General features: G+C 38.8%; 2 protein-coding genes across 2 annotated transcripts; one reads left to right on the top strand and one right to left on the bottom strand.

The window, feature by feature from the left end:
* Positions 1-153: 153 nt before the first annotated feature.
* Positions 154-26,351, bottom strand: LOC115013389 (serine/threonine-protein kinase N2-like). Its single transcript, XM_029439659.1, has 20 exons — positions 25,864-26,351; positions 25,432-25,585; positions 22,908-23,059; positions 22,128-22,341; positions 20,873-20,998; positions 19,315-19,424; positions 10,214-10,357; positions 9,775-9,850; positions 9,495-9,687; positions 9,260-9,395; positions 8,756-8,808; positions 7,436-7,493; positions 7,257-7,348; positions 6,360-6,536; positions 4,758-4,820; positions 4,606-4,682; positions 4,039-4,181; positions 3,634-3,741; positions 2,836-2,916; positions 154-2,209 (listed from the first exon to the last, which is right to left on the bottom strand). Exons 2-20 carry the CDS (start codon positions 25,577-25,579, stop codon positions 2,006-2,008), a joined length of 2,355 nt encoding a protein of 784 aa, XP_029295519.1. The 5' UTR covers positions 25,580-25,585; positions 25,864-26,351; the 3' UTR covers positions 154-2,005.
* LOC115013388 (piggyBac transposable element-derived protein 4-like) lies at positions 11,708-16,168 on the top strand. Its single transcript, XM_029439658.1, has 2 exons — positions 11,708-12,327; positions 14,322-16,168. Exons 1-2 carry the CDS (start codon positions 12,197-12,199, stop codon positions 16,039-16,041), a joined length of 1,851 nt encoding a protein of 616 aa, XP_029295518.1. The 5' UTR covers positions 11,708-12,196; the 3' UTR covers positions 16,042-16,168.
* Positions 26,352-27,216: the final 865 nt, after the last annotated feature.

Here is a 27,216-nt window from a genome sequence, read left to right as displayed (position 1 = left end):
TGATAACATACCATTTTAAACACCTCATGAATTTGTCGTTTTAAGAAGTTCACTGGCCTTTCAGCTTAATATGTGGCAATACTGATGTATCTGCACTCTATTGAAGACTCTTCCAAATAATAAACATGAAATTACAGTTCAAGACAATATCGATGCAGTAGGCTACATTTTAATTTGGTGAAGCAAATAAATATACATTTTTTGTTAACATTATCAGAGGTGTTTTCACGCTATCGATTTGAATCTATTGTAGTGTTATTAAGAACATTGTCCATCAAGTGTCTTTCAGTCAGAGTTGTAGTTTTCCTATGTAATATTATGTTGTCGTGATTTGTGAGACATTTCTTCTTACCACATAACATAACTGATGCACCAGCAACTGAGGCAGCCAACATTGCTACACAAGTGAATACAAGTCAGTATACATTATGTGTTATCTTTCAGAGAGGTATGACAATCATCATTTTATACATTTATGAGGCAACATAAGGCAGCTTACAGACCGTTATAGAGTCCAGGCAGTCACTGCCTAAACTACTGGTGCATCAGATGCACAATTATGTAGTGTAGCAAGAGGAAAAGTGGCTTAAATAAGGAAGACGTCAAACTGAGGAACACTGAACTTGCGATGAACAATGGTCACATGTCCGTTGGGCTCAGAAGTACTGATTGAAAGAAGTGATATGTCTTAACACATTTCAATATCAAAAAGAACAACAAATTGACTCAACACCTCTCTTAACAAAAATCTAAATATACTGCACGGCTACTGTAATTTAATGTTTTGTTTGTACTATTTTATAAACCCCCTGTATCTTTCCAGATACAGAGCAAATTATCCAACGTTGGAGTATTGCAACTAAACTATAAAAAGGAATAAATATGTGGTGGTGATATTATAAACTCTTCAAGCATCCTGTATCTGTTTTGTACAACATTTCACCTGACCAGATCTCATAAATAAACTCTTTATAGCAGGAGCAGGTGAGTTATTATTATTACTGCTGGAACAGTCAGAACAAAGATCGACTCTCCTCAGAGAATATAAAGGGTTATAATCACTTTCTTTTGCTCTGTTAAAAACAAAAAAACAAAAGATGCTGCCTGTTTTATTTGATCAACGATTGGCTGTCGATTGGATGGCGGTGAGAACAGTCAACACAATCAGCCATGGCATCGTATGTAAAGTTCCTGTTCGGAAATGTTTGAGCTGCAGTTTATATCCAAGGTGTTCATTCACTTGGTGCTATCCAGACCAGGGTGGGTAACTTTATTTAAGGTCCTTTCGAGGTAGCCCTACTTAACTTCAGTATTTACATGTTATGCTACCTTGTACTTTTTACTCCACTACATGTATATATCACCCTAAATAACTTTGCAGATTCAGATTATTAATACAAAATATAAATCAACTAATAAATTATGATGTATAATTATAAGTTAGGCTTCCCAGCATAATATAAAGTAGTTCAAATTGGCTCCATCTTTACCAACTTGCAACATTAAAGTGATTAGTGCTGCAACTAGTCATTATTGAATAATTTAGCAATTATTTTCTAGATTAATTGATAAATCGTTTGGTCTATAAAATGTCAGAAAATAGTGAACAATGTCCATTCCAGTTGCTCAAAGTCTAAGGTGATGTCTTGTTTTATCAGTCCAAAACACAAAATTATTCACTTTAATATAATTTAAAATAGAGAAAAGAAGGAAATCTCCATATTTGAGAGGCTGAAAACAGCATTCTGCATGAAAAACTACCTTAATCGATTATCAAACTAGTTGACGATTATTTTTCTTTCGATTGAATAATTGTTGTATCGATAAGTGATGAAAACTAAAATCCAATAAGATAAAATTAGCCATTTTGCATCAAGAGTACTTTTACTTTTGGTGCTATAATGTATATTTAGATGATAATCAGTAACTTCTCTAAGGTGACTGAGCTTCCTAGCCACAGACTAAATGTAATCCTTTTCCCACCCTGATCCTTTCAGCTCGTCTTTCATCCGTGCAAGGCGCAGAAGTCGAAGTCTGCGAAGGCTTCCTGCTGCTCGGCGGAGAGGATGAAGGGTTTGGAGGGAGGCGACAGGATTGGCTGGAGTCGAGTGAACTCGCTGTCAAAGTTTCCGACGTCCATCGACTCTTTGATCGACGGCAGGAATGGCGGCTTTGCTGTCTTCGCCAGTAGGGCTTCCCAGTCGATGGTCTGGATGGAAAGACAAATCTATATTAACTGCTGTCCACAACTTATTGTAATTTTGAACAAAACATGTAATAAACCAGTGTTGGAAACATATACCTACAGTGCTTTTACTCAAGCACTGTGCTTAAATTTAAGGTACTTGTACCTTACTTAAGTATTTCCATTTTATGCAGCTGTATGCTTCTACTCTACACCTCAGAGGTAAATGTTGTACTCTTTACTCCACTACATTTATCTGACAGTGAAAACCATGTATCTCCAGATGTGTTTATGTTGAATGTTCCTGATAAACTGAAGAATGAAGTGTTAATGTGTTCTTATGCTAAACAAACTATTAAAAAAGCTGTAAGAAAAGGATCTGACTACCACCACTGTAATATACCCATACTGTACATTATGTCCGTACATTAATGATTAACAGAACAGTATCCAGTCACAAAGACTTCAGCAATCAATCCTTTTGTGGAAAGTGTTGACAGCTTTTTTTGCGTCTCAGCAGGTTCAGTAAATGCCTGATCATTACAAATCAATACCTCATTAGGCTGAATCACAAGTGGTGGGTGTGGATTTGAACTAGTACACAACATGATTTATTTAGAGAGTACGTAAAGCTAAAAATAATGATTTACCTCGAAGAATTTCTCCCCTTTGACCTCGTTTGCGTCTCTCTCTCCGGCTCCGAGTCTTTTCAGAGGATTCCTCTTCAGCAGCTGCAGGAGGATGATGGAGGTTTTCTCATGTTGTTTTTGCAGAGAACTGCCTGACAGTACTTCACACTGATATTACTTCACCAGAGAGTTTGCCAAAGTTTATCATTGTTCATTCTCAGTTTACAATCATTTCCTCCAACTGAGTATTTAAAGGTATAGGAAACTCCACTACCCTGGTTGACTGTAATTTCTCCCTCTATTGTAACGATTAGAATCATATCTTAGCACCTAAAAAGCTTGCAAAACCTTGATTATACCTACAAATGAATAAGTAATACCAGTTATCACAGTCCCATTACGTTCTACAATGTATCTGGTGGATGACATTATAATTTGACAATAAAAATAAAGTTTTTCTGATCCTTACAGCTTTTTTACACAGGATCTGTCCAGAAAGCTTTACCATAAATAATTCATATTAATCATGATCATGATTTTGTTGAAGTTGTTTTCAGCTGGTGGTATTGTCATTATCTTCATTTTTGTGTGTCTGTAAGTTTATCCGTTTGACCTTGTGTGATTATAATTAAAAATAATATATACATATATATACTTTTTTTTATGTTTTAATGTTTAATGTTATGTAATGATATCCTAACCAAGATTCTTAGGTTTTCAAATATACCAAATTATGAATTAATGGGAAATTCAGCCTAAATAGCTCAAGTAATTGTAATAAAATTGGTGTCGAGTGATCAACAGATAAGAGGCTTTTACCTTCTGGATGATGCAGACGGCATCAGGAGGAAGAGAGCCTGGATACTGCACATCATCATTGACGATGCTGTCGAACACCTCCTCCTCATCCTCGCCAGGGAACGGAGACTAGCAACAGGGCAGAGTTAGCGATTTAAAGGAAACATATTGTGCTCATTTCAGGTGGTATTATAACTGATGTCTTATTTCAGGTTGGTAGGCACTCAAATACCCAAATGTACGTGCACAAGCACTGAAAAATTTGTTTTTCATGATATGTCCTCTTTAACTTGTAAAATAGATAAATAGGTATTTACTATGGCATGTTGACATGTAAAGTTACCACCTTGTAATTCAAAGGTTTGAATATGGACAGAAAGTCATTAAACACTAATGGAAGAAAAAACAAAAACACATGTTATCTACCTCTCCCACGAGCATCTCAAAGATGAGGACGCCCATCCCCCACCAGTCCACCGCTCGGGTGTAGTTGTCGTCTGTCAGAACCTCGGGAGCCAAAAATTCGGGAGTCCCACAGAAAGTCGAGGTCCGATCTCCGTGACCCATCCCTGTCGAAATATTGACAAAAGAATCACCACAGATGGTCTTAAGAAGAAGTTAAGTTTAAATTAAGACTCTTTAGTGTGAGTAATTGAAATATCTATGAATAGGATTTGACCATATAAAAACAACACAAAGATTGCATCTATTTTCACCTATTTTCAAATATTTCTACAATCATAAACTTCCATGAGCACATAAAAACTCAATACATAAAGGCTTTCTGTAAATCTTTTAAATTGTAGTGAAGAAATAAGCCAAGGTGGAAGAAGTACTCAAATCTTTACTTAAGTAAAAGCAGCAATTCAACAGTGTGTCATGAAAGCTCAAAATACCAAAAGTAAAAGTACTCCTTATGCAGAATGGCCCATTTCAGAATCATATTATATTGCTGGATTACAATTAGTGATGCATTCACTAAAATCAACTCACCTTCTTTACAAAGTCCAAAGTCTGTGATTTTTACAAATCCATCCGCATCCATTAACAAGTTGTCCAGCTTCAGATCTCTGTGTAAAGCACATGTGATTACACCTGAAGCTACGGTACAGTGACGTGAAATTACTTTGGCCGGTACGACTTACCGATAAATGATTTTATTGAGATGCAGAAACTCTAAACCCAGCAGGACACATGCTGAATAAAACCTGTAAACAACAACAATAGATTTAAGATTATGAATTATAATATTGAATATGACCACACTTGCTGCAACCAACAGCAGACCCCCCCAGAAGGTTTTATAAATAAAGTTCTAACAAAAAGATTAATTGTGTTACTACATTCACACTGGCTCTCTCTTGATCATGGATGAACCCTCTTACATCACACCAGTGGTGGAAGTAGTATTCAGATTCGTTACTTAAGTAAAAGTAACAATACTGCATATATATATATATATATATATATATATATATATATATATATATATATACATATATACTGTATGTATATTTATTTATAACCTTTATTTTACCAGGATAGGTCTCATTGAGATTAAAAATCTCTTTTTCAAGAGAGTCCTGGCCAAGATAGACGGCAGCAGCACAGTTACAGACAAAAAAAACAATCACAACATTAATTAAAACATTTACAGACACTGCGGTCTGCTTCAATGTCTTTAAGAGTTGCTTTAAGTCTGTTCAGAGAGACCAGCTCTCTGAGTTTCAGCTCATTCTGCCGCTGGTTCCAGGCAGCCGGAGCAGCGTAACTAAAAGCCCTTTTCCCAAGTTCTGTACGGACTTTTGGAACAGTTAAAAGAAACAAGTCCTCGGAGAGAAGCCGATATGGTCCATTACATTTCCTACTAATGTAGATCCTTAGGTATTGTGGAAGAGCACCCAGAATAGTTTTATAAATAAGGATGTGCCAGTGTTTCAGTCTACGGGAGGTCAGGGAAGACCATCCAACACGAGCATATAAGGTGCAGTGGTGCGTCAGGGTTTTGAGGTTTGTTATGAATCTCAGTGCCCCGTGGTAGACGGTATCCAGAGAGCTGAGGCACTGAGATGATGCATTCATATAAACAACATCTCCATAGTCCAGCACAGACAGAAACGTTGCAGAGACTAATCTCTTTCTGGCCTCAAAAGAAAAACCTAATTTTATTCTTAATTTTTTCAAAAGTTCTAAAATGTGAGGTTTAAAAGAAAGAGAATCGTCAATGATAATGCCAAGATACTTGAACTGAGACACAGATTCAATCTCAGAACCCTGTGAAGTGGTGATAGGAGGGAGGTTCAAGTGTTTGGTTTTTGCTTTCGAGATCATCATGAGCTTCGTCTTTCCAGCATTTAAAACAATTTTCAAATCACACAAATTACATTGTACAATGTTAAAAGCAGTCTGGAGCTGACAAACTGTGTCATCAGCATAAAAATGGAAATTTGCATTTAAAACATTGTGATTAAGATTATTTATATAAATGATAAATAACAATGATCCTACAACCGATCCCTGTGGTACACCCTTGGATACATTAAAAGAGCTAGAAGTTATACCTTCTGCCCTCATATATATATACACACACATTTGCTTGCAAAGTGCAATGGAGCAGAAGTATAAAAAAATGGAAATACTCAAGGACAAGTACTTCAAAATTGTACTTAATTACAGTACTTGAGTAAACATACTTAATTACATTCTATACCTGCATTAAACCAATATATAGGAGGACAAATAAGAACCTGGTCTGGGCCTCGGTGAAGACGTCGTTGTGGATGTGGATCATGAGATCGCCACCTGGTAAATACTCCATGACGAAGCAGACGTGGTCGCTGGTCTGGAAGCAGCCGTGGAGGTTCACCAGGAACGGATGTCTGGATGCGTTGATCATCTCAAAGATCCTCTTCTCGCTCATAAGGCTGCAGAATAACAACTCACATTCAACACGAGTTACTCTGAACTTCATATATTTAAAAAATAACCTGAGTAACAAACGCTCATCTTTAGACCTTGCCTGAGAGTTTTGAATCTTTAGCTCATATTGAGGAACTTTTATTCAGAACTTAAAGTTACAAAGAAGATAAAAAGATAGTTCCCCAAACTAAACTAAAAGAAATACAATCAGCTAACTGTAGCTCTTTATTTTACATCTGTCTTCTTTTAGCTTAAAAATCATTTTAATTAAGTTTAAGTGGTCTGTAATCGCTTTGCTAATTTGTTAATGAAGAATCCAATAAAGGTTCTTTATTCTGTTAAATAGAGTTTAATTAAGTCAAATGTATTAACAGAGTCAATAAAACAAATCCTTTTCTCAAAGTGGATCATTTACTCTATTTAGTTTAAAGCGCTCTGACTTTGTAGAGAAAACTGCCAAAGTTGGTTACGATTAAAGTTTAAAGAATCCATTATCCCAAATTACAAATGGACTTATGTTTTACTTACTCCATGTGACGCAATTATTTTATTACTGTATGTGCCAATGTTTCGGTATATTGGAAGTCTGGATAATCCACAGACCTCAGTCTGTTCATCTTTTACTGCCGCTACTTTCTAACGAAGAAAGAATGTTCTGTAATTTAGATATCTGTTTACAGATCTAGTTTTTTGTGACTTGGATAAACTTTAAAGCATTCACACACCTGTCCACTTCATCTCGAGTCACAATGTCTCTTTTCTTCAAGGCTTTGATGGCGTACAGTTTTCCTGTCTTCTTAAACTCTGCCAGCAAAACCTAAACAGAAGACATTCACAACCAACCGACTGAAGACCAACACGAGGAGATATTTTAAGAGTAAGTAAAAAACATTTAAACTTTTACCTTCCCAAAGTGTCCTCTGCCCAGAACGGAAAAATATTTGAAATCCTCCATCTGCATCCTTGTGAAAAAAGAGAGAAAAATAGAGAAAATGAAGGCGATGCTTTGTTCTTAACTTTTACAGTATATAACATAGTATTTGTGTGTGTGTGTGTGTGTGTGTGTGTGTGTGTGTGTGTGTGTGTGTGTGTGTGTGTTTGTGTGTGTGTCCGTGTGTCCGTGTGTCAGACCCAACACCTCGTCACAGATGGCCTGTGGAACTGCCAGTCGGCCACTCGCAAGACAGAGTTCATCTCTGGCTACGCCTCCCATCAATCCCTCGACTTCCTTGCCCTCACTGAGACTTGGATCACACCTGATAACACTTCCACCCCTGCTGCTCTCTCCACAGCCTACTCCTTCTCCCACTCGCCCAGAACCACTGGACGAGGAGGTGGCACTCGTCTGCTGATCTCTCCCAAATGGAGTTTTTCTCTTTACCCACTGCCAGACTTCACTCACTCGTCTTTCGAATTTCATGCTGTCACTGTAACAAAGCCGGTTACATTAAACATTGTTGTTCTCTACCGTCCTCCAGGTCCTTTGGGGGAGGTTTTGGAGGAATTGGACGTTCTCGTGTCCAACATCCCTGAAAATGGCCCTCCGCTCGTACTTCTCGGTGACTACAACATCCAGTCAGAGAAATCAACAGACTTATTATCTCTCCTATCTTCTTTTGCTGTCTCCCTCCCCTCCTACTCACAAAGCTGGCAATCACCTCAACTTCATATTCACCAGAAACTGCTCGACCTCAAAACTCTCTGTAATCCCACTTCACATCTCTGATCACTTTTTCATATCCTACTCTCTCCATCTTGCTCTCCCTCTGTCCTCTCACTCTGCAGCAGGTTCGCCAGACCCCTCCAGCTCCCTGGTTGGATGACTCTGTGCGTGCTAACAGAGCCATCCTACGGGGAGCTGAAAGATGGTGGAACGACCTCCCCATTGATGTGAGGACAGCAGACTAGTCTTCACACCTTCCGTCGCAGACTGAAAACTCACCTGTTTCGACTGCACCTCGGCGAATGAAGAAAACTAAATAACTGTACTTTGTATGTGACACATGTTGGTTTGGCTTATTTATAGCTAATAGTTGAATTTGTATTCTATTGTTTCTGTATGTTGCACTTATGTTGCACTTCAAACTGGCTATTTGAAGACAGTGTTCACTTATACGATTGTACCTATTTTAAGCTATTGTACTTGTATCTCCATGATTGTTTGCACTTTTTGTACGTCAACTAAATGAACTGAACTGTAATGTAATGTAATGTGTGTGTGTACTTTAGAGCAGATACAGGCTGATCTTCGCTTCCTTCTGTGTTGTTTATGGATGACTGCAAATGGAGACAAAGTTTGGAACATTTTACCATTCAGTCACATCCACAAATCACATCCTCATATCAATATGTCTTCACCTGTTGCTCTTCTTTTCTAAATGATCCACTACATTTAGTATTGTCCTCGTCAAACAGAGTATTGCTTGACTCTCCATTGAATTTTTTCAATGGAGTTTTGAAAGACTTTCTTAATCTGAAAGAATTATACAAATTCCTTAGTCCTCCCCTACTTGAAAGCTTGTCCCATACAGACGCTACAGGCACCCTGGGAGTGAAACCAGGCTGTATTCATAATGTTGGAAGTCAAAGACTTTAGGATTTTGTTCCTGTTTCCCATGTTCAGTCACTTTAAAGTATTGACTGTTTGAATTTCTAATAAAAGTAAAAATGTAAGGAGAAAACACTCCAAAACCTAAGATCTATGGCAGGTCAATCAACAGTCATGTACCAGTCTTTCTTGCGATGCAGGCACAGATGAAGTATTGTGTGCTGTGGTGATGATGGTGGGTGTGTCGTCTCCCAGCTCGAGGCTGGTGGGAGACGGTTGATCCTCAGCGAGTCTGAGTCGGATTTCTGGAGCTTCGCTGCAGATGTACAAAGACAGAAAAGATCTTGATCCATAGTTTTGGCGGAGATTCACACTCTACCAAGTACTATGTCAAGTCAAGTTGTTGCTGTTGTACCTTGGCAGTGGAGTGGGGGATTGAGGCTCCCTGTCAGTTGGACGTGGGGTGTTGTCGGCCACCAGGTCGGGGGGCGTGGAGAGGGACGAGCTGAATGTGGTGAAGGAGCTGTAGCGGGGGAGGATGTTCATCATCAGATGACCCCACGTGGCAAAATTCATGTTCATCTGGGCCGCTCTGAGGAAGTTCTTCCCTGAGGAAGACAAGAACTTCACCACGTTACACTGCCAGAAACCAAAACAAAGGAAATCTGTTGATCCTTTCGGTTGTTCATCTGTACCTCTCTCTTTAGTGAAGATGCATCGCTGACGTCTCAGTTTCGGCTGCCGCTCGACAACAGTGTCGATGAAGTGAAGCTGTAAAATCCACAACAGAAGAATTAACATTTTTGGACTTTCTCTTGTGTTTATGGCTCAATTTTCTCAACACATAAAGAAACACTTCATCCTTCAGTTTATCACAAACACTCAACATCAACACTTCTGGAGATACATGTTTTCACTGGACAGGAAGTGGATGAATAACTGTAATCTGTAAAGTAACTAAAGCTGTCAGACAAATGTAGTGGAGTAAAAAGTACAATATTTAGCTCTGAGATGTAGTGGAACAAATGTATAAAGTAGCATAGAATGAAAATACTTAAGTAAAGAAGTACCTTAAGTACAGTAGGTGAGTAAAAGTACTTAGTTACATTCCTCCCGGGAGGTCATTGTGTGTACCTTTGCGCAGAGGAGTCCCTGTGGCTCCAGACTTAACTCCTGGTTGTCGTTCGGGTTGTCCATAGTCTCCTCCAGTCGCAGGAACTTGACTGCACACATGGACCTCCGGTCCCGCCAGAAGACAGCAACCTCCAGCTCTCGAGACTATCAGCAGTTGGACAGCAGACAGAACAAACACATCGATCAATGAACACAAACTATAACTGATTTAGATTTAATTGCTGTGAGGATTTCAGCTGGGGTTCAGTTTGACTTTTGTTTAGTTTTCAGGATTCTGTTGGTTCCTAAATTTAAAATGGAGCATGAAAAACAAACAAAAACTTCAATCAGAGGGAATAATAAAGATCTGATCATCATCTGATTTCTTTCTCTGGTTTTAAAGTTTGAATTTAGTTTGAATTGAGTGAAACCCCATGCTGGCACTGACTTATGTCACAATTCTTCAAACAAAACAAACAAAACACTTCTAAGCTCTTGTACCTTAAAACTGAACTAATTTAGTTTTTACCTTCCTGCACGTTTTCTGTATAACTAGTTGATTGATTGATTATGTTATCAGACACAGAAATGAAAACATCCAAAGGATAGCATGTTAAAGTGAAAACACTGATTTTCAACATGGTCCTAAGATGTTAGAAGATAATGAAAACCCAATGAAGCGCATTACATTTAACAATTAAAAAAACCAAAACAAATATCCTGGAATCAAAAAGGCTGTCTCAACAAATTAAGAAAAATACAAGATAACTCCCACAATAAACTACAAGGACATCTAAATAACAGTATGATTGCATTTTAATGAATGATTGAGATTCTTTGATCAATTAATATCTGCAGGTAGTAGGGAGACATCTGCTGGTCACAGAAAGAACTACTTTACATTACATTTAGCTGACGCTTTGGAAAATGAAGAGCGTATGTCATCTATTTTTTTACAAAGTAGTTGACAAAGTGGAATGGCAGAAAGGAAGAAGGAGGTGGGGGACTGGGGGATCGAGGGGGGTGGAGAAGATAGAGAAGAGTTTCTGGGGCTGGAGAAAGAGGATTGAATTTTAAATTGGACTAAAACTACAAAACTACAACAATAATAAAGTATACAACATTAAAAATGGCCATAATACCACATTGTAAAAATATTCCCTTTCAAGTAAGCATTCAAAATGATACTTTAGTGAAAGTAACATCATGAAAATCTAGGCCTACTTGCACATCAAATGGTAGCAGATAGGAGTGCAGATTATGCAGAATGGCCTCCTCATAGTGTTATATTCTGATTATATGGTTACAAAGTTGCAGCTACTTTATATTATGATGGTCATATTCTGCCTTCCCGCCCATCCCATCAGCCACCTCTCTCTTCCCCTGATGCACTCCTCCATCCTTCCAGCAGATGCCCTTGGATTTTTCTCTCATCTGCCCTGCTGAAACCATCCTCCTTGTCCATTGCAATAAGTACGACGTTAACAACCAGTAGAGGGCAGCAATACGACACTGCAGCGTTTAGTCTGCCGAAGCCAAAGAAGAAGACAATATGTGCTGCTCGTGGGTGCTGCGGTGCTGTGTGCGCAGCGGCAGCAACCGATATAAAGAGTAGAATATCGTGAGTGTAATAAATGATGTGTTAGATTATCCTTTGCGACCTTGGATAATAATGCAAGGCGCGCGCCCAGGGTGTAATGAGCAACCCACGGATCTATAGTCGTTATTCCGTTTTTTAAACATTTTATTTTGCTTCAAACTCGGAAACGGCAAGGACGTGACATCAACACCGCGGGTCAGATGAGTCTACCTAACGAGTATTAGCCAATCACAGCACAGTAGTACAGAAAGGCGAAACAAACAAAAAAGCGCCCGGCATTTTTATCTGGAGTGGACCGAACACATCCATGAAGAGGACACTTTGAAGAGCAACGGTACTGCATGGGACCAACTCTGGCTTTTTGAAGATATTTTGTATATATATATTTTTTGTACTTTTCCAAAATGGAAGCAAGCGAGAAAACAGAAGCAGTTACTGTGGAGAGTGACGACGATGAGGAATCAGGAACAGAGAGTTTCCACACAGATGAAGACATGGCTTATCAGGAGGGAATCGATCCAGCGGAGGATTTGTTGTAAGTCACCTAACTTTAATTTCAGTATGTTGTTTTCATACTACAACCAAGACCAGAGACATGAGGGCCTGTAAAGCAACATTAACTGAAGAAGTTGCCGCCATTTTTTATTTGTATATCATCCAACATGGCGTCGCACGCATACGTTACACCAGTGGTCCCCAACCACCGGTCCGTGGTTCATTTGGTATAATAAGAATAAATAATAAGAATAAAATAATATTTTATTTTGAAAAATCACTGGACATCTGTCTGTGCGTCTGTGTCTCTTGACACATGTCAAGACGCTCGTCTGCCACGTGATACTTTACTTAAAAAAAAATAAACCCACAAGCAACAATGAGTGGAAAACAAACGTCTTTAAAAAGCTTTTTTGAAAAGGGAAAAGACCCAATGAGGAGACATTTAAAAGACAACATGAGGAGTCCACCTGTAGTGATAAACACCTCGCCATGTTGGTTGGAAAACAAATCAATAATGGCGTCTAAAGCGAACAACAACAACAACGCTGACTTCTTCAAAGTGTTTTGACTCTCCGGAGTCCTCTGCAAAGGAAAGATTCAGAGAAAAAGTCCAAATGTGCGGCCGTGACCCGTACACGCTAAAGCCGTCTGATTATATTGAGGATTTAGATTCATTACCGCCGATTGAATATCCGGATATTGTGAACTACCTTGTGCTACAAACGTTGTGGGCAACCAATGTACAAATGAAGGCATACAAGAGCTTAGATGCTTATAATGTCTTTGTTTCTGGCTGGGTTGGTAGTCTTCTTACCAAACCAGTGAAAGGCCGTGACCCGTACACGCTAAAGCTTCTCACTCACACACCACGGCTTGAGCGGTGTATCTCGAGATCTTTGAGAGTGATTTACACGGGCATGGACGAGCACGCTGTCATCTTTCACTGGTTTGGTAAGAAGACTACCAACCCAGCCAGAAACAAAGAAATTATAAGCATCTAAGATCTTGTATGCCTTCATTTGTGCGTTGGTTGCCCACGACGTTTGTAGCACAAGGTAGTTCACAATATCCGGATATTCAATCGGCGCTAATGAATCTAAATCCTCAATATAATCAGACGGCTTTAGCGTGTACGGGTCACGGCCGCAAATTTGGACTTTTTCTCTGAATTTTGCCTTTGCAGAGGACTCCAGAGAGTCACAATACTTTGAAGAAGTCGGAGTTGTTTTGTTGTAGTTGTTCGCTTTAGACGCCATTGTTGATTTGTATTCCAACCAACATGGCGTCGCACGCATATGTCACACAGTTTTGTCATGTGTTTGCACACGAAGAGTTGGTGAAGAATTGATACCCCTATATTGGACCGGCTCATTGCAGAGACACAAGCTCAGGGCTCCCACTAATTCAGCGTAATGGTGAGTTTTTTATGCACTTTATATTTGTTTTTATGCCGGCCGTATCATTTTATTTTGTCCCCCCCCGGTCCGCGAACATATTGTCTTGCATGAAACCGGTCCGTGGCATAAAAAAGGTTGGGGACCGCTGCGTTACACAGTTTTGTCACGTGATTGCACCCGAAGAATTCTGCGGAGTGCAGCCTATATTTGAAATAAGATGTATATAATTGTACATGTGTTGGTCATTTTGGTAGACAGCGTTTTATGATTTTTATCAAGTTATCAGATGACATTCCGAAACAATTACTAATTTAATCAAATTCATTTTAAACTATTTGTTCAAATCTGCCTCTATTTTTCACTTCTTTACCATGATAGCGAGAGAGCTTTTTCAAGTCACTTATGTGAAGATATTCACGATTATCCCAATGGTAGTGTTTAATACAATTTATCTGTTTTTTTGCAATCAAAAATACAATTCTATTTAGGCCCATACCTAGTCACCTTCATAATGTCATCTCCGCCATTTTCCTGATATCCTGTGTGAGACGTGAAACACAAAAAAAACTTCTGATATATATGATCTGACATTTCAAACTTTTAATCGTTCTAATGATTGTTTTTGTTTTTACAGTGATGATGAGCAACAGGACGCTGACGACATCCCCCCTGCTTCTTCAGAAGGAGAGCAGCCCAGAGTAAGATCTCCTTCTCCACCACACAGCAGGGCACAGGGATCCAGTCGTACACAAGATGTACCGAGAAGCCGGACCAGATCCAGATCTCCACTTCAGGCCAGGCAAGCACACTCGGCCACATCCTGGAAAACTGAGGCAGATCCTGATGTATGTCCAGCGCCAAAAAGGTTCAGCCCAGCAAGGCCCCCTGGACATCAGCTGAACTCAAACTCCACATACACACCACTGGATCTTTTCAAGCTGTTTTTCAGCAACGACGCAATTAAAACCCTTTGTCAACACACAAATAAACAAGCTGCTAAAAACACTGCAAGAGGCAAAAAATATTTCTGGACTGCCATCCACACCAAAGAGTTTTTTAAGTATGTGGGACTGACTTTCTATTTTGCACTTGTGAAACTGGACAACATCCAGGATTACTGGAAAAAGAAGACCATTTTCAGTGTGCCGTTTCCAGCTAATGTCATGCCACGGGACAGGTACCGGAAGATATCTTGGAACATTCACATGAGTGATCCTGACAAAGATGTTGAAAATGACAGAAAGAAGGGGACACCAGATCATGACCGTCTGTTCCGACTGAAGCCCCTTCTGGACACCATCAAAGATGCTTGCAAATCATTTTACCACCCCAGGCAGAACCTTTCGATCGACGAGAGGATGTTGGCGACAAAGGCCCGTAATGGAACGCTACAACACATGCGGACAGCGAAGCCGACCAAGTCGGGTTTCAAACTCTTTGTTTTGGCAGACAGCAGCACCGGCTACACCTGGGACTTTTCAGTGTACACCGGAAAGACACAGTTTGCTCCAGGCATTGGCCTTGCATATGACTCTGTCATGTCCCTGATAAAGACATCATACCTTGGCAGTGGCTTTCATTTATATGTGGATAATTTTTACACAAGTCCAAAGCTCTTCAAGGATCTGTTTAGTCTGAAAATAGGAGCATGTGGTCCATACAGAGAAAACAGAAGAGGATGCCCCAACACGGACTCAAATGCTCTGAAGGAAAAGGCGCCCAGAGGCTCCATCAGGTGGATCCGTGACGACCTGCTGGTTTTTGTGAAGTGGAAGGACACGCATGAAGTCTCCGTCTGCTCTACAATCCATGAGGCATTCTCCGGAAGTACTGTGCAGAGGAGAGTCAAAACTCTGAATGGCAACTGGACCACCAAATCCATTCCATGCCCAACACCTATTGTTGAATACAACAAGCACATGGGAGGTGTTGATCTGTCGGACCAGCTGATCCAGCACTACTCTGTGAATCACAAGACCATTCGCTGGTACCGGACGTTGTTCTTCCACTTTCTAGACATTGCAGCCACAAACAGCTTCCTCCTTCACAAGGAGCTCTGCAGAGAGAAGCAGGGGCAGCCCATGACCCAGAGGGCCTTCCTGCAGGAGCTGACAGCCCAGTTGTGCGGGGTCACAGTTGCGGTCCCTCCTGCACAGGCACACAGTGGACACTTACCCGTGGCAATCTCTGCACAGACTGATGCAAGCAAGAGAGCCTCGTATGGCCGCAGGACCTGTGTGAACTGTAGGCAGACCAAGCAGATGAGGCAGTCTACTCCCTGGAAGTGCATAGAGTGCGATGTGGCCCTTTGTGTAATCACAGACAGAAACTGCTTTAAAGAATGGCACAACTAATGTTACACCATTACATGGGGGACTTGTCTAAAATAAATGTAAATAGTTTGTTTTATCTGTGTCGGCTACAATGTTTATTATTTATTTTCCCTGCTCACCAAGGCCTAAAATAAAAAATGTAAAAGCCCAAAGTCTTGTTCACCTTTGTGCTATGTGTTATGTGAATGTTGTTTTTATCTGACCTTCTAATGGCATCAGACAAAGGACTTGTCTCTCTGTTCTTGTCTTGTTGGACCTCAGTGCTGCTTTCGACACTGTTGACAATGACTACAGAGACTGAAACATTTCATTGGCACAAAAGGAACCACACTAAGCTGGTTTAAGTCCTATTTATCTGAGCGATCTCAGTTTGTACGTGTTAACGATGAATCCTCCCTACAACCGAGTTCCACAAGGTTCTGTACTTGGACCGATTCTATTCACCTTATATATGCTTCCTTTGGGCAATATTATAAGGAACCACCCTATAAACTTTCATTGTTATGTGGATGATACCCAATTATATCTATCAATTAAACCAGAAGAAACCAATCAATTAGCTAAACTTCAAGCAGTACCTTAAGGACATAAAAACTTGGATGTCCAGCAACTTCTTGAACACAAACAAAACTGAAATTATTATACTTGGTCCGAAACGCATTTTCTAATGACATAGTAACTCTGGATGGCATTAATTTGGCCTCCAGCACCACCGTAAAGAATCTCGCCGTTATCTTTGATCAGTAGCTGTCTTTTAACTTTTACATTTCAAATACTGCCTTCTTTCATTTACGTAACATTGCAAAAATAAGACGCATCCTGTCTCAAAATGATGCAGAAAAACTAGTCCATGCATTTGTTACTTCAAGGCTGGATTACTGCAACTCATTGTTATCAGGTTGTCCCAAAAAGTCCCTCAAAGATTGAGTTGATCCAAGATGCTGCAGCACGTGTATTGGCAAGAACTAGTAAACAAGATCATATTACTCCTGTGTTAGCTGCTCTGCACTGGCAGTTATAGAATATAATTTAAAATTCTTCTCCTGACCTAAAAAGCAATTAATGGTCAGGCTCCAGCTTATCTTAAAGATCTCATAGTATCTTATAAACTAACTAGAGCAGGAGTGCCCTCACTTTTTTGGCTTGTGAGCTACTTTTAAAATGACCAGGTCCAAGTGATCTACCTGTATTAAAAAATGCTGCGATGGAGGGGGGGGTGCGTGCTGTCTGAGGGTTGTACGACAGGGGGGGGGATGCTGGTGCGTAGTTCACTCCTCTCCTTTCCTCCGCTCTGTCTCTGACTGTAGGTGTGTGCAGGAGCGAAACAGCAGAATAGGGAATGTCAAAGCGCAAGGCAAGAGAAAAAGAAAAAACTTGAATTTCAGGGGGCGAGGGGTTCCGTTGGGGGAATATATATGTATATTTTTTTTAACAGGTGCGCGATCTAACCGCACTACACTCGCGATTGACCGACCTTTTGGGCACCCCTGAAATAGAGCATTGCTCTCCCAGAATGCAGGATTACTTGTGGGTCCTAGAGTACAATAGGAGCCAGAGCCTTCAGCTATCAAAATCCTCAATTTGAATAAAGTGATTCATCAGGTTAAATAAGTCTTTTTTTTATCAAATCAACTTTCTTTAATGGATTGAACTTGTCAGTGCTTATCTGCAACTGTGTACAAATACCGGCTTTGAAAATATCAATAGACATGCAATAATTTGAAGGTCAACGTTATGAACGAAGCTTTGAACTATTCGGTAAAGCCTTACATATACAATGGTTTTATTTATTTATTTTTATATACAGTATATTTTAAGTGATTGGGATGTAAGAAACATATCACAAAGATTAGTTTCTCAAAGTGTTTAAATGTTTTGTATAAATGTCCCTTGTAGTGGACATCAGGTCAATCTTTTCCACCAAACGTACATTACACTATTATAACAATATATAATTAAGTGTAACTGGAGTATATGTGTGTATTTCCTATGTAACATATGTCCTGCCTGCTGCCCTTGTACGGTGTGTAAGGTCCTGTGGTCGCTGTATTATACAATGTGTCAGCACTTCCAGCGTTACTACAGCCTGTAAGCTGCTGATGCTGTTTCTATCTGCACCAATGTCACAGAGACAAAGTCCGAAACATTCATCATACAAGGACAACATGTTGTCTTTGATCTTCATTATCTCAATGCCATCTTGTTTTGGTAGTTCAACTTATTTCAGGTTGAAACAGGATGAGGGAAGTAAAGGGGGTTTAAATTAAGGGAAATCTGTGGTGGAGATATAGTTTGACTTCTTCTTGCTTTCTACATACCAAACAAGTTTTCAGGTAAAGTGGGCTCACTTTTAACGGGCATAGATTCATCTTGTCATATTAACTACCCCAACAGTGATGGAACTTACTACTGTACTTACGTACACATTTGAGGAACGTACACTTTACTTGAGTATTTCATTTTCATGCCACTTTCTACCTTTACTCCACTACATCGCAGAGGGAATATTGTAGCTCATTTTTTACTTTAATTAAGTAAAAAATGTAACAATTATTTGACAGCTTTAGTTATTTGACTAATTTAGATTTTTGCACACATAACATACAAAGAGCTTCTAAAATACATTTTTGTGTTATAAATGTAAAATTACCCAAACAAGAGTATATAAGCAGATATATAAGCATATATATATTATATATATATATATATATATATATATATAATATATATATATATATATATATATATATATATATATAATATATATATAATATATATATATTATATATATATATATATATAATATATATATAATATATATATATATATTATATATATATATATATATATTATATATTATATATATATATATATATATATATATATATATATATATATATATATATATATATATATAAGCAGAGCTGAAACGATTAATCAAGTTTTAGTTGAAAACTAATGGATAACTTCCAGCTTCACAAATGTGAGGATTTGCTGATTTTCCTTTTAATTAATTGTTAAAATATTTAATCTTTTTAAAATAACTTTGAGTTTTTAGCATTGTATATTTCAATTTGAATACTTTAAGAACATTTTCCTGATTAGACTATTTAAGTACAGTACTTAAATACAGTTATATAGTAAATACATTCCAGCACCTTCAAAACCCTGGATCATGTTGCAACATCCTCACAGGGTGTCACCTTTCATTTAAGTGTCATAAGCTCAGAAAGATCGAAAATAGCAGGACAAGACTCGTGTGGATGCTGCTGGTGTGAACATGCTGGGACTCACCCTCTCCAGCTGGATGCAGAACGACTGATCCCAGTTCCGCCTGCTGACGGCTGCCCAGCACGTCTGCCCGACCACTCTGGTGTCCAGCCTGAGCACCGCGCTGATCTCCACTGAGGGACGGCAAGAAATACCACGTCACTGAAACCAAAAGTTCACCACATTCTGCATCCTAACACTTGCCAGCGTCTCTACCTGTTCACGTTATGTATTTACAAAAAGTGTCTCTAATCAGATTGAGGCTGTAGTCTGATCATTACAACTGTAAACTGAACGCCTTAAGTATTCATAAACAATCTAACTTATTAAGTCACATCATATGAACACCTTTTTGTGTTTTTTTGCACATCACAATAACGATAAAGAAGTATAACTATTTCAACTGTGAAAAATACAGTTAAAACTAATTGTTTTTTTCTGGACTAGAGTATAAAACTAACAAAATGTCAGACAAAACCTAAAAACATCAATACAAAAACATCAAACATCGTAAGTGCATGGATGCAATAAAAGATCTGAGTATGTTCAAAGATGCATAGTGGCGTGGCAGTGTGCGCAGGTCATTTGAACTAACTTAAAGATGCGTTGATTGTTTTGTTGGCCACTTTGGGGCAGAGAAAACAAGGTAACACACTCACAACTCTGACACTATATTGTCAAAACGTCCACCTACTTCCACATCCAGCAAACACAGAACAACTTTATCATCCCATCAAAAGTCGTGTTTGTGTCCACCTGACATCTACTTCCAAAGCTGCAAACGTATAATGAGTTTATACTTATTTATCATTTGTCTTAGAGAGTAAATGTCAAGCCATTCAGAAAATGGCTTTTTATAAATGACTTCCAACCTCCTTGGCAGAGAATGTAATGTAATAAAAGGCAATAAGCTCACTGATTATATTAACCTTTACAAGTATTTCATATTTTACAACAAGCATGTTTCAGGTTTAGACCACTTTAAATTCATCAAAAGACCATTTTTAATTGTCAGAAATTTTCACACCATCAACCTTGCTTGTACTTTAATTTGCTCATGTTTCACATATGTTTATACATCATGATCCCACAACTGTTTGCACTTTAGTATTTTATCATGTTAACAACATTTTTTTTGATACATTTTATTTTAAGCTATGGGTTTCCACAACATTTCCTAATAATTTCCAAGAAACTGTAATTTGGCCCTAATATATATAATATATATTCCTTTAATTGTATTAATTATTATTCCATTTGAATTAATATTATAATTCAATATTCCATTTTTTCAGACACACTTAAATTAAACCCAAGTAAATATTGATGAATTATTTGTTTGTTATTTATTATTTATTAATAAACATAGTAGTAGTAGTTGTTATTTGTATTAGTGTTACTGTATTATTATTTAAATTGTTACTTTATGTAGCTGAAAGAATTCAATTGTACTCTCGTGATCAACATTTCATCCTACTATATCTTCAACAGGAAGCACAGCTGAGAAACAAGCTAAACTAAAAGCTAGAGTAAAATGTAAAAAATGAACTAAATGTTTTAAAAAAGACACATGTTCACTTACCAGGGTGTCCCTCCGTCCTGAGAGCACTTGAACTGTCCTCAGTGGGACTCAGGTGGTCTTCCTGCTCTGGGTTTGTCCGAGGTTTCAGTAAATCTTCACATCCAAGAAGTCTGATTTCAAGTTTGCCTGAAAAGATAATAAACTAAATGTAATTCTGACTATAAAAAAAACGAATATTTGACTCTCAATTTACAACAACAGCATCTACTAACTTAAACGAGTGTTGTAAAAGTAACTACACAGAAGTTTTAAGTGATTTTAAGCACTGTTCTTACTAAATACTAACCATGCGTGTTTCTAGTGCCTGGTAATGAATAAGTTAAGGCAGTTGACCAAATTGAACTCAGCGGTTCAAAATAAAACCTTTCATTTGTCAGCATGAATAAATCTCTCGGACTGAAGCCTCTAATCAGGGCGGCTCTCTGGAGCTTGTACATCCTAATTTTCTTCATTTCACTGTAGTGCTAACAGCTGTGGAGACGAAAATCTCCCCGAGTGTTTTTACCGCTCGGAGATTTGTTCTCATTATTTGCTGCCAACAGAGCAACTCCAGGATTTGTCTCCTTGTTACGTCATCAAAAGGCTTTTTGTGCCTTTTTTTGGCCTTGTGCGGGGACAGACTGGCTTACAACTGAACCGTCCAAAACCAACAGATTACATGTCCTGATTATCCTCTGCCAGAGGTCAGCGTATGTTAAACCATGTTCAAACACTGGGCGTCCATGGTACTACTGAGAACGGCTGAATATTGAGTTGAAAGAAATCCAAAAAAATTAAAAATGTGATTATTTAAAAACACATATAACCTACAAATCAGGCTGAATCTGAGAGAAAATGTTTGACCTCATTCAAACCAAGTACAACTAAAGTTTCATGTGTGCTGGCCCTCCTACTCATACACACTTTTTATCTGTAATAAAAGTAATCATGCAGAAAAATATGTTTCTATACATGCAAAACAATTCAAATTAGATTTTTTTTAATGATTACTTTATTTATTCCAGTGGGAAATATTACCGTTATAGCAGCTTAGAGCAAAAAGGACATATGAGCAAGAGTATCCTTACCATGCTTATACTTTTATACTTATTTACAATACCTTAAAATAAGTAGGAGAATTTAGTGTACATGTATACATTAATGATGCTGTGTAGTGGTATGTAAAGTAAAACCTAGTGAGGTGGACGTAGTGCAAGTAGTGATATGTAAAGATCATTTGTTTTGTGCCACTTTTTGCAATATGTATGGTACGTACCAGTTAAAGAGGCAGGTCTGATAGAGAAGATGGACGGGGAGGTAGACAGGGGACATCCAGGTCTGGAGTCTTGTGGAGAAGGTGGTCCCTCTGAAGGGTCGCCCCCCCCTGCAGGCTCCTGTAGAGGCTCCTGGTTCTTTTGCTTCATGCATTTCTCCAGAGACAGCCGCAGAAGGTCTAGCTTCTGGGAGGACTCCTGCACCCGGGACTGAGCCTGACGGGAAGATGAACATTGTGTTGTTATGTTTGGTCTTTTTAAACATAGTGCTGTCTGCTATTTTGTTTTAAAACATAACTAGGATTGATTTTTGCTTTTATTTTGTGCTTTTATTCAAAGTGTCGTTTGACCAAACATATGCTGTCTTTGCAAGTTTTGAACATGTTCAGCAGTAATACCTTGTTAAGTAGGATTTGTAAAGGGCTAAAACTTGCAAAGACAGCAATATGGTCCTCAAACATTCTTTACAAATGTGTTCTTCATGTGTGTCCCCAATCTTAAAGAGCTGCTGACCATCAGTCTGATGATCGAAATAATGTTTTTGAAAATAAAATAAACCAGGATTGAAATACTGAATATCAGCTCCAATCAGGGAACCCAAATGTTCTCGGTAGACATCTTTCTCCGTAGCTAGACGTTATTCTACAATGCAGTTAAGATGTAAAACGAAAATGTGTACATGAAATGTGAAATGAGGTTTATACAATGTTCCAAACTTGGTAACTTTAATTAATCATGATTCTACATACCTGAGTACACTACTGCTCTATTGCAAGTCGTACCTCAGCCAGTGCATTCTGGTCCAGCGATGAGATTCCCTCCAGCTGCTTCACTACATCTTTGGCCAGCACCAACGCATCTGTCTCTCTCTGCATGTAGTGCTGCAACTCCGCCAAACGAGCATCCACAGCACTGACGGAGAACGGAGAGATCCCTGAGAGAAAGAGGAAGACAGAGAGAGAGAGAGAGAGAGAGAGAGAGAGAGAGAGAGAGAGTATCTTTCAGTATGAAGGAATTCATTTCAGACGAGCAATACATCCTCATAGAGCCTCTTTTCATTCCTGCAATCAATATTTATAACGTTAAAGTGATCCCCTTTTCTCTAAAATGTCACTGTGCTCAAGGAAAAGGTCTTTACATTACATTTGTATGCTTGTGGCATTCAGCTGTCACTTATCTGAAATGTATGAAAGCTCTAACAGACAATATAAAAAGTACAAAAATGGGATAAAATGCCCTTCATCTGCATGCAATACATACAAAGTTAATATAAGGAGAAAGTACTGGATAACATTTTGTATTTTGGACTGAAGTCTTTTCTTTGGTGATATTGACTTTTGAATGTTTAGTTTTTAACATTTGATCCATTTTTCTGGATGATTCTCTACAAACTAATAGTTTACTGGGAGGAATCTGCACCAATTAACATTTTCTGAACTGTAAACATGGTAAAATGTTTTTTATATAGTATATTTGAATGGGACATTGGGAAAACTGGATATTCTTATAGGGTGTGAGGAATTATAGCTGTGCTGCTGAAAACAGTAGTTATTTAAAGTCTATTTTGATTAGAAATGTTTTACTTTTGCAGCATATACATGATGAAAATAGTGAACTCATGTGTATGATATTTTCACGATCCTCACCGCTAACTGTTTACTTTTGTCATGTGTATTTAGAATTTGCACCTTACTGTTAACCTGTTTATATGTATAACTCTTACCCTGTCTACCTCTCTGGCATTGTGATCATTTTAGTTTTTTGCACCTTATTGATAATCTTTATTGTGTATATGTTGAACTCTTTTCCCCTTTGTACTGCAACTGCTGCACAACAATTTCTCTCGGGATAAATAAAGTTTTATCTTATTTTATCTCCAAAAGCTGCGACACAGAGTGTAAAGTTCCCTAATGAATTAACAATTCACTTTATCACATTTAGCTGACACTGGGATGCACAGTGACTTAAACTTCCTGTAGTAAAGAGGACTTCAATTCCCTGCAGATCACAACATTAAGAATCAATGAGAGGAAATAAGGTCAGGGGTCAGGTAAAGGAAATATGAGCCGAGGAAACAAGCTCCACGTCTCGTATTACTTTCGAGCCATTGTTTTGTAAGTGTCAGTTTCAGAGTTTTTCGAATGGCACACATCTACAGTTCAGAAGTAAATGTCACATTTACTCTCTGCCTCTATTAATGCTGCTAGAGTGGTTTCACTTTCCAGATTATGCAAATAACACCCACAAAGATGACGGTTGGCAGGAAGCACAGTTCAGCTAATATGAGTTATACCAGCGCTGATATTTCTGGACTGAAGCTTCTAACAGTGTCTCTGAACCTTTCTCAGTGGAAATGGTTTGAAACATTGTCTGTTTTTGGGGACACAAAAAAATACCTCAAACTAAAATACTACATTTGTGTAGCTTGTTACAGCATGTCAGCTTAAACCTCTTCAATGAAAGGGAAGCTCTGACATACATTACTGCCTTTAATTGAATTATTTTCAAAGCATATATCTGAATTAACACCAGCAGGAAAGAAACAAGAGAGAGATTGGCGAAGCTTGCAAAAGTGCCTGAGATACATCATAATAGAACAGAGGGAGAAATCATATTTAGATGTCTAACAGGTCTAAAGTATTTAAACGCCCTTTTTATTCATTCTTATAAATGAAAACAAAACTCTTTTTAAGTTGTGATCCAGCGAAACCAAAGGACATTGACCTCTGACATCAAATTGAAGTTTTTTTAAGAGAAACAAACACGTTTTTTTCCTGCCACTTCTAACTAAAAAATTCTAACCATGACATATAGTATCTGCTGCGAGTTATAGAATTGGTTATCAATACCAATGACTTCTTTATCGGATGCTGAGGCTTCTAGTTGACCATTTCCAGCCTGAACCCCCAACATATTTGTTCAACAATAGAGTTGAGCTCTCCAGGTTTTCAAGCCAAATAATGTCAATACAGTTGTATTCTCCCAATATGTTGGTATCTATTAAGTTTTCAGTACTGGTGTACTGAGACAGCTTACTGCCCTACATTTAGAAATTCTAATTGTAAACAAAATTCTATAAATTGTGTCACAGATGTGTTGATGTTGCTCCTGATGAAAGACATCATTTGATGACCGCAAATATGATTTCATGCGTCTTTTGTGCTAGTTAACATACTAGAAGAAGCTATTATTATCCATAATTTTACATAAAGAAGACATGACTAACATCAAATTGTGTAAATGAAAAATTGCTTTTTTTGACATCTAGTGCATCATTCTGTAACCCTCATAGTCCAAGACTCTGACCTCCATGAGTGGGGTTTCCACCACCATCACTGTCAACTCCTCCGCCGCCACTGCTGCTGCCAGCCTGGGTGACTTTGATAATCTGCAGTCGGATCAGCTCGATCTTGGAGCGGCTATCCTGCAGCATCTGCTGAGCTGTGGACAACATCTGATCCTGGATAACGACATCACATCAAAAGACAACAAGCCCCACTTCATCACCGCACTTTTCCCCCCTGACATGTCAGCTGGGACAGGGAAGCGCTGATTGAATACAGCCATTATTTATCATAACAAGTGTCACAGCATTAAGGGAATCACCAGCGACATGCAGCGCTGCACACACTACTCATTTCCATATTGGACAAAAACAAGTGGCAAAGAAGATGTGGGATAAGTGAGAACAACATGTTCACATCAGGTGTTAACAGCATGACTTTGCACTTCACTAACCTCAGGGTGATGCTCTCGCTCCTTGCTGAATAAGGACTAATTTGTCATCCTCTGTGGAGGTGGAGGGGAGGACTTCTCAGGTTGCGCCTCTCCACCTTCACTATCCTTGAAACACAAGTCCTCTGTTGTTATGGTGCGTTCACACACACTCTGACTGAGAGCTCTTCTGATGCGGCTCCTACATCTTGAGACCTGCATCACACAGCCTGTCCTGTTTGTTTTTGCCTCTGTGCAGCCTCCCCTGCAACATCCCCTTCCCACTGCTTCCTCATCCTCCTCTGCTCTATTAACAAATCCCTCTCTCTCTCTCTCTCTCTCTCTCTCTCTCTCTCTCTCTCTCTCTCTCTCTCTCTCTCTCTCTCTCTCTCTCTCTCTCTCTCTCTCTCTCTCTCTCTCTCTCTCTCTCTCTCTGTCTCCTTTAGAGGGGGCTTCTTTCTGCAGGGGGACGGCTGAGTTCCTCTCCGGTGCCAGCACTGCTGCTGCTGCTGTTGCTGCTGCCGCTAGTCTGACAGTGCTGATCGCCTGCTCTGGGCTCGGCATTGGCCGCTGCATGACCACATGTTCCTGTGTTGTCACCAACCAAAAGACAAACACAGAGCTGCTGCTGCTGCTCTCTTCGAGACAAGGCAGAGAGCAGCCTGCAAGCAGTGTTAGGGAGATTGTTTAACCTGCTCTGACAAGAAGGGGGTGTCAGAGACATTAAAAACCTTACCGATCGTAGTCAATATACATCATGGGGGGTTTATTTAGTTGATTTATATTTTGCATTAATAATCTAAATATGCTAAGTAAATGGTGTCAAAGATGTAGCAGAGTAAAAGGTACAATATTTCCCTTTGAATTGTAGTGTTGTAGAATTAAAAAGTAGCATAAAATGGAAATACCCAAGTACAAGTACCTCAAAATTGTACTTAAGTACTTGAGTAAACGTACTGTACATTCCATCACACACTTAAATACACTCCTCCCTATACATGTCGTAATTAGGCTAATATACGTCCATAGCTAGATTTTCCTCACTAAATTGGCCAATGTAAAGCTATCCTCTAGAAATAGTTTTGTTTATAGGCACAATGAAGTAGTGGGAAGTAAAGCTACACACTTTGTTTAGCCTATCACAACAATATTGGAAAGAGGGATAATCATCTGAGGAAGAATGGACAACAATATGGATGTATCAATGCCAATGCAAGTGTACCAGTTCACAAAACTGGAGGGAGTTTAGTTGGAAAAGCCTGATGAGGTATTTTATAACATACTCTCGGATATCTCACCAATGGTAACTCCACAGTTTGCTGGAGAAACTTTGGAAACAACAAAACATTACCACGTTTTCTGGGATTGCCCTGTTAT

Source organism: Cottoperca gobio, chromosome 9 (genome assembly GCF_900634415.1).
Source record: "Cottoperca gobio chromosome 9, fCotGob3.1, whole genome shotgun sequence".
NCBI lineage: Eukaryota > Metazoa > Chordata > Actinopteri > Perciformes > Bovichtidae > Cottoperca > Cottoperca gobio.
The sequence above is the reverse complement of the archived record's forward strand: the minus strand, read 5'-3'. Positions and strand labels throughout refer to the sequence as shown.

What these genes read in the sequence shown, in the direction of transcription:
- LOC115013388 (XM_029439658.1), top strand. Translation starts at nt 12,197, where the DNA reads ATGGAAGCAAGCGAGAAAACAGAAGCAGTTACTGTGGAGAGTGACGAC. An exon ending in GATCCAGCGGAGGATTTGTT is followed by an intron (nt 12,328 to 14,321) that starts GTAAGTCACCTA and finishes TTGTTTTTACAG; the next exon opens with TGATGATGAGCAACAGGACG.
- LOC115013389 (XM_029439659.1), bottom strand. Translation starts at nt 25,579, where the DNA reads ATGTTGTCCACAGCTCAGCAGATGCTGCAGGATAGCCGCTCCAAGATC. An exon ending in CAGACCTGCCTCTTTAACTG is followed by an intron (nt 20,999 to 22,127) that starts GTACGTACCATA and finishes TTATCTTTTCAG; the next exon opens with GCAAACTTGAAATCAGACTT. An exon ending in AAGGGGAGAAATTCTTCGAG is followed by an intron (nt 2,210 to 2,835) that starts GTAAATCATTAT and finishes CTTTCCATCCAG; the next exon opens with ACCATCGACTGGGAAGCCCT.